This window comes from Ranitomeya variabilis, chromosome 3, assembly GCF_051348905.1.
Source record: "Ranitomeya variabilis isolate aRanVar5 chromosome 3, aRanVar5.hap1, whole genome shotgun sequence".
Classification (NCBI taxonomy): domain Eukaryota; kingdom Metazoa; phylum Chordata; class Amphibia; order Anura; family Dendrobatidae; genus Ranitomeya; species Ranitomeya variabilis.
Genome location: NC_135234.1, coordinates 749,097,768 through 749,105,925, shown reverse-complemented (window position 1 = coordinate 749,105,925; position 8,158 = coordinate 749,097,768). Strand labels below are relative to the sequence as shown.

Below are 8,158 nucleotides of genomic sequence, written 5' to 3'. Positions count from 1 at the left end.
GACCAGAATTGTCACTCAAGAAGCTCCTGTCTCCAGCCAACCAACAGATCCTGACCAGAATTGTCACTCAAGAAGCTCCTGTCTCCAGCCAACCAACAAAGACATAATAGGAGACAGCAGAGCTGTGAGCTGCTCAAGAGAAAAACTTGAGAATACTTCAATAAAAAATTTTAAGTTTTGTAGTTGGCATCTTGATGATACACTAATAATGGAACCAGCACCACTCTTGCCTAATGGCCAAGTCTGGTATTACAACACTGAAATAAATACATGATCAGACAGCACTGCGTACAGGAAAGATGTAAATAATGGAATATAAAGAAGTCGTTGAGTAAATCCACATCTTTATTATGTTTTGCGAGGAGCAGTATATGGAATTGGTTCTTAATAAAACATAATTCCTACTCAAAACATATGACGGAGGAGCCAGATCAATAATGTACAGCCAATGTATAAAAAAAACACATTTCTTTCCCAAGTCACTGGTGACCCCACATCCAGTCCAAAAAGGCCAGTGAGATGTCTGCCCCTAAGAAGAGAATCAAATGATTGTTGACTTGTCCTCAGTTTTTCCAGACGGCAGATGTAGCAGAGCAGAAAACGTCATTTAGGCCCCGGTTCAACACTGAATTTATGTACAAATTTCAGCAAAACAAGATAACTCCTTTCCACCTTTCTCTCCCATAGAGAGTTCTCTTACATTCATTAATTTCTACTTTATAGTTTAACTTTATTCTTTGAGGCTATTAATGTATTTTCTCTTTTGTTGAGGTCCCTTTTCTTTTTTTTTCGTCTTGGGGTATTCATTCGATTTTCTTAGGCCAAAATTCTTTAAAATGTGGTTCATGAATTTTATGCAAAAAACTCTAACCTTTTTGCAACAATGTTTTAGAGCAAATGTAGCAGCCATATACTAGAAAAAAAAACACTCCTGGAGGGGATGGAAGTACATTTTCAGGAAAATCTTGCAACTTTTTAAAAATTTACAATTAACGAATCAACTGAAAAACATCTGGAAAATAAAATAAATAGGAAAGACAAAACAGAATAAAAAAAAAGAAAAAAAAAAAAAAGGCAAACACATAAGACTTAAAAAAAAACCTGGTGCAAATGAAACACATGAAAAACACAAAAAGGCACAAATGCAACAAACGGGCCATAAAATCTGCAATGCTAACATCCAATTGTCAATTCGGTCCTATATTTTCCAGAGGATTTATAGAGGTACAGCAGGTTTCAGAGCCATTAGTTTAAGGGGAAAGTCAGAAGGCGTAGGATCGTAATTATTGGTGGGTGTCCTACGTCTGAGATATTATCCAGTCCGGAGAAGAGCATGACTTCCGCCCCGGTATAGCGCCACCTCCCATTCTGCACAGCGGTGCTCCCTTCTGTGCTGGAAACTGCAGCATCGCTCCATATACCAGAATGGGACCCCTTGATTTTCAGGATTATGGCGTCCGGACATACGCAGACTGCTTATCTTAGTGATCTCACCACTTTTATGCAGAGGAACATCCCTATAAAGAGGAATCGTACACCTTGTATGAGCCTACAATGACACGGCCGGTCACAAGGAAGGCATGGAGGACTAGCAGAGGGTACTCGATAACACTGGGATCACCACTGCTTTCCTAGATCTAGTGAATACAGAGCCGGCTATTCCACAACCTCTAAAACGACGATCAGGCGATATACGGCACAATATAAAAATAGAAAATATATACAACATATTAGAGATGACTCGTCACTTGCCATTAATATTTTTGGTGTAAATGCCGCTGTTCTCCTGACTCCGGAGTTGCGTTTCTTTTGTTCCTGTGCCTCTCTGTTCCTGAGATATGGCCCCTTTTGTCCCTGTATACTACCGTTCAAAAGTTTAGGGTCACTTAGAAATGTCCTCAGTTTTCAAAGAAAAGCAGTTTTTTTCAATTGAAGCTAACATTCAGAAATTCACTCTATACATTGATAATGTGGTAAATGACTATTCTAGCTGCAAACGTCTGGTTTGTAATGCAATATCTTCATAGGTGTATAGAGGCCGATTTCCACCAACCTTCACTCCAGTGTTCTTTTCAGTGAAAAGAGTGTGTGACGCCATCTGTCAAGCATGGTGGAGGTAATGTGATGGTCTGGGGTTGCTTTGGTGCTGGTAAAGTGGGAGATTTGTACAAGTTGAAAGGGATTTTGAATAAGGAAGGCTATCACTCCATTTTGCAACACCATGCCATTCCCTGTGGACAGCGCTTGATTGGAGCCAATTTCATCCTACAACAGGACAATGACCCAAAGCACACCTCCAAATTATGCCAGAACTAGTTAGGGAAGAAGCAGGCAGCTGGTATCTATCTATAATGGAGTGGCCAGCGCAGTCACCAGATCTCAACCCCATTGAGCTGTTGTGGGAGCAGCTTGACCGTATGGTGCAAAAATAGTGCCCATCAAGCCAAACCAACTAGTGGAGGGGCTTCTGGAAGCATGGGGGGAAATGTCTCCAGATTACCACAGCAAATTATCTGCTAGAATGCCAAAGGTCTGCAATGCTGGAATTGCTGCAGAGGGAGCATTCTGTGACGAAAGCAAAGATTGAAGGAGAAAATTATTATTTCAAATAAAAATCTTTTTTTTTATCAAACCTTGTCATTGTCTGGACTAGATTTTCAATTCTTTTGGCAACTCACTTGATTAATAAAAGTATGAGTTTTCATGGAAAACACAAAATTGTCTGGGTGACCCTAAACTTTTGAACGGTAGTGTATGTAAATCTAAGCTTGTTAGCCAAGAGGGCGTGGTCCACAACTCTTCTCTCTAGGGGGATACTTCATAAAGGGGTCAGATCTCAGGAATGGAGAGGAGCAGGAACAAAAGAAAATCATCACCGGATTCAGAAGAACAGCGGCTTTTACACCGGGAAAAAAACAAAAAACATACTTATGGCAAGTGACAAATATAGCTTTATACAAAGTTCAGTGTGGCTGAACAGAACTGAAAAACGTAAAGGAATCTGGGAATAATCCCCTCCAGCCGTTCCAGAGTTTTTGTGGCACTTTTCCGGGACTGAAATGTACAATAAAGCGGCCGCAGATCTTCTGGTATTCTGTCATCACGCAGAAGATCTCAACCATAATGTCGGCATCCTGACTGTCATGGTTATTAGTGGTGAGCGAGAGCACTTGGATAAGGTGTTATCTGAGCATGCTCATGCGCTAATAAAAGTATCTTGGGTGTGCTCTAACTCGCTCATCACTAATGGTTATGTAATGCATCAAAAAGGGGGAAGAGAAACAAACATGAACGCCCCCAGCAGACGCCCTCACACCACAATGTGATCGATCAGTGAAAGCCGGGAGCGCCAAGATTCCGCAAAGTCAGAGAGCGGTGATGGCGCGTTAATGAGGACTCAACCTAAATCTTGTTGATATGGCTGAAAGTGAAAGAGCAAGTCGGAGTGGAGCAGAAGTCGCAATTATTAGCTGGGATTTGGGCAAGTCCTAAAGATGGTGGATCTATAAAATGATCGAGGCAGCGAGCTTACACGACTTCTACAAAGACTGTCGTCATCTGACGAGATCCTGAGTGCTCTGCACACTGTCTCCTAGTTCTTATCTTCATAGATGGACATTGACGGATAGTTGTTGTAAAAACAAACAATTTTGCAAATTTCTGCTTCTTAAAATTTGCAGCCGTTCTTCAGATATTAACACTTGTTTACAGCTCGTTGTCTAGGAGACCGACCACCGCTGTCTGGCTTGTAATCACTGTGCTGAACCTGGCCGCAAATTAGAAGGTAACAAATTGCTCCAGCGATCCTGGCTAGCTTCAGAACAAGTGTTTACAAGCTCAAATATCTATCTATCTCTATATCTATCTCCATATATATCTATATAAAAAAGAGCTTGTAAGCACTGTGTATGTTCTGTAGTCTAGCAACGGTGGTCGGTATCCAAGGCAACATGCTGTAAACAAAAGTGTTAATATCTCATGAACGGCTGAAAATTTTAAGCAGCAGTAAATTGCAAAATTGATGGTTTTTACAAGCTCTATCCAACATTACTCATCCTGCACCTCATCACCATGTGGCCAAACGGTTTGGAAACTTCCATTAGAGTAAACCTCATGTAATGGATGAAGAAGAACATTCCTGATGGCCATGAAACAACTTAGAAAAAAAATAAAAAATCGGATATGGAATTTATCAAATGTCCAATAATAAAACCTAAGAATTAAATGAAGATGTGTCGCGTGGACTCCTAGAAAGCTCTGTATTAGTTTGTGCTGGGGGTTTCAGCATTAGACAAAGTCTCCAAATTACGTGCAAACTTTCCAGAGAGACGAAAACTTTCCGACATCTTTAATTCCATAAATTGGCGTAAATACGTATGTGATCCGCTCTGTGGAACACAGAAGAAGCGGCATCGTCAACGGAAATAGATTGAAGGGGGAGTCCAGGTGTCGGGTCTTGCAGCTCAAATGAATACAGTGCGGCTGCAGTACCTGACACAACCACAGACAAGAGTGGCGCTGTTTCAAGGACCAATTTCCAATCCTTCAGTCTCCTTTACTAGTATTTTGTGTAACTGCTGCAAAGGAAAAAGAGGAGCATTGGACCGTTGCAACCTATCAAATTAGGAATCTGGCAGGACGAACGTCGTAGTTTTGGTCACATGGGATGGAAGGCTTTCATGCTGGACTGAACCAGCTAATATAAACGGGCTATGTGGAACGTGTCTTTACTTTGGGACCCGATCCCGTGACATGACTGAAACTACAGGGCAGGACCTCCCGTCTGGGCGGGGTCACTCCTGGGCCTCCGGGCTGGTCTGCTGTGGAGGCGCGGGCTGCGGTAGATCCAACCTGGCCCACGTCATCGGCTCGGCCTTTCTCATGAACACCTCCACTTTGGTTGCCATTAGGTTCACGTAACTTTTTTGCACATCAATAACCTAGAAGTTAAAATAACAGACTTATTAGTGACAGGAGACGCACAAGAAACCGTAACAAAATATCTAGAATTATTTATAATCGGGGCAGAAATTAATCTATGTGTCCGGCTGCAAACAGAGCAGAGGGGGGAGGCTCCTGCTGCAGGCAGTTGTCTTACAGCCGCACACAAAGGAAATATCTGGGCAGGACCTGGGCCTGATTCATCATTTGCCGGTTATTTTTTTTCCCTCTTTAACCCCTTAACGACCAGAGGTAGTTTTGTTTTTGCCTTTTCATTTTGTGCTCCCCTTCTTCCCAGAGCCGTAACTTTTTTAGTTTTCCATCAACACAGCCAGGTGAGGGCTTGTTTTTTGCGGAACGAGTTGTACTTTTGAAAGACAACATATCGTGTACTGGAAAATGGGGAAAAAAATCCAAGTGCGGTGAATATGCAAAAAAAGTGCAATTCCACAGTTGTTCTTTTTGCTATGTTCATTAAATGCTAAAACTGACCTGCCATTATGATTCTCCAGGTCATTACGAGTTCATAGACACCAAACGTGTCTAGGTTATTTTTTATCCAAGTGGTGAAAGAAAATTCCAAACTTTGCTAAAAAAAAAACAAACAAAAAAACAAATTGCGCCATTTTTCCATACCCGTAGCGTCTCCATTTTTCGTGATCTCGCGTTGGGCATGGGCTTATTTTTTGCGAGCCGAGCTGAAGTTTTTAATGATACCATATTGGTGCACAAGATCTTGTGATCGCCCGTTATTGCATTTTAACTAGATGGTGGCCCGATTCTAACACATCGGGTATTCTAGAGTATGCATGTCCACATAGCATATTGCTCAGCCACGTAGTATATTGCACAGCGCACGTAGTATCTTGCCAAGTGACGTAGTAGATTGCTCAGCGACATAGTATATTGCCCAGCCATGTTGTATATTGCCCAGCCACGTAGTATATTGCCCAGCCACGTACTAGCAAAAATAAAAAAGCACAAATGCAGTAATGAATCAGACCCTCTGTCTGGGAGCGCTATTTCAGACAGGGCAGAGGGGGGAGGCTCCTGCTGCAGCTGGTTGTGTTACAGCCTCACAAATGGCAGCGAGGAGTCCTGGGACACAGATCTTTATGTATTACTCCGTTTTATAGCAGAGAGAAGAAGATAAAAGAAAAACAAGGGGATTAAGATAAAAAAAAAAAAAAAAAGGGAGTGGTTGGGTTTTCATTTTTTTAATATTCTTTTTCTCTTCTGTTTAGTGTCCTACAGATATTCACACATTTCCCAAATTTCCCAATGAGAAATGATGCAAAAAAGCGGAAAAAAAATTGACATGTTTTAAAAGAAAAAAAAAAAACAACAAAAAAAACAGTTCATGTCCTTTGTGAGATCTCGCTCACGTTGCTGGTACTGTAACGTGCTAAGTTTTTGCCACAGGAAAAAAAAGCTGCAAAAAAGCCCCGTGTGACTGTGAACATACCCTTAGACCTCACACAGATTGCCTGCTTTATTTGTATCAGTGTGTAGTGAGTAAGCTGCTAATCGCAGGGGACACTTATTAGTTCTTCTAGTTCGGACAGGATGAAGTATTCCGGCACTGTTCCCACATCAGAGGCGATCCGTGCCAATATGACCCCATATACACGATCAGTCCTGTCCTCTCAGACACCTGCAGGAAGGTCACAATGGGGGGTCTGACCCCATAATGAATGGTACGCGCCCCGTAGTACTCACCCCCCACAACTGCAGGTTCTGCTGAAACTCCTTCTCACCATCGAAGATGATCTGGATATTAACCTACGGAGAGAAATGTGACAACTCCAATAACAGATGAGGGGCATCGGCTGCTCACTGGATGTATTATTAACCCCAAATTCGCCTCTTTATTTTCATTTATAGCGGTGTTGCCTTCATATCACTTGGTATGGAGTCTAATACAAATGTCCGCTGCTGCCCTGAAGGAGCTGTTGTACTGGCCCAGGACCGCTCAGCTCCTGCTCCACCACCAGTATTAAATATTGGATATAAAAAAAGTGTTGGGCGGCCCCCTAACTTCTGCACCAGGTGAATAATGTCGCACTGGGCACCTGACTGCGGTGTCAGCCCTGTGTGAATGGATCGGTGGTCGATCGTGCCCACTGCTGCCCCATTTATGCTTAGGAGAGTGCCGAAGACCACCCGGGGGCTGCGCCCTACTGTCTCTGGTGGTCTCATCATGAATGAATTAATAAATGAATGAATGAAGCCGCAGTGCGCATGATTGACCTCAGCTCCATTCACACAGGTCTCTTCAGAGTCCCGGGTCTCAGGAACGTTGTGGATCTCAGTGGTCACATCCCAGCAGTGGGGAAGGGATGAAGAGTATCGGCCATTCCAGAGACTCTCCTTATAAGCCCCTTGGAAAAAAGGCCTTTTTTATTCTTCCTTGCCAAGAGGCAATTTTTTTTTGTTAATAGCATTGTAGGAGGGCTTGTATTTTTCATTCAATTTTGCATTTTTTTTATTTAACATTTTTTAATTACCGTATATACTAGTGTAAAAGCCGAGATTTTCAGCACTTTTTTGTGCTGAAATCATTGTCCCAGAAATCCGGAGGGGGAGCCGGCGGCTGTACCACAGTGACATATGCAGCCGCCGGCTTCCAGAAGACACCAATACTCACCCTCCATCGCTGCATCTCTGTCCCGGCACCGGCTCTTCCGGTGTTCAGCGGTCAGGTGGTACCGCTCATTAAGGTCATGAATATGGACGCGACTCCACTCCCATAGGCGTGGAGCGCATATTCATGACCTTAATGAGGAGTACCATGTGACCGCTCAGCACAGGAAGAAGCTGCAGCGCCGGGACAACAGAGCTGCAGGGACGGAGCGAGGAGGGCGAGTATGACGGGGAGCCATGCATACAAGGATGGGACTGGGGGAGCCATGCATATAAGGATGGGAGGGAGGAGCCGAGCCATGCATACAATGAGGGGATCGGGAGCCATGCATACAATGAGGGGACCGGGAGCCATGCATACAATGAGGGGACCGGGAGCCATGCATACAATGAGGGGACTGGCAAGCCATGCATACAATGAGGGGACTGGCAAGCCATGCATACAATGAGGGGACCGGGAGCCATGCATACAAGATGGGACCGGGAGCCATGCATACAAGATGGGACCGGGAGCCATGCATACAAGATGGGACCGGGAGCCATGCATACAATGAGGGGACCAGGGAGCCATGCA

General features: G+C 43.6%; 1 protein-coding gene across 1 annotated transcript in view; it reads right to left on the bottom strand.

The window, feature by feature from the left end:
* Positions 1-327: 327 nt before the first annotated feature.
* The window catches only part of CHORDC1 (cysteine and histidine rich domain containing 1), a 38,472-nt gene continuing 30,641 nt past the window's right edge, over positions 328-8,158 (bottom strand). Inside the window, exons 10-11 of the mRNA XM_077298549.1 lie at positions 6,661-6,723; positions 328-4,940 (exon numbers count right to left, since the gene is read on the bottom strand). Of these exons, the coding sequence (XP_077154664.1) occupies positions 4,794-4,940; positions 6,661-6,723 (210 nt within the window). The 3' untranslated portion in view covers positions 328-4,793. The remainder of the gene's footprint in view (positions 4,941-6,660; positions 6,724-8,158) is intronic.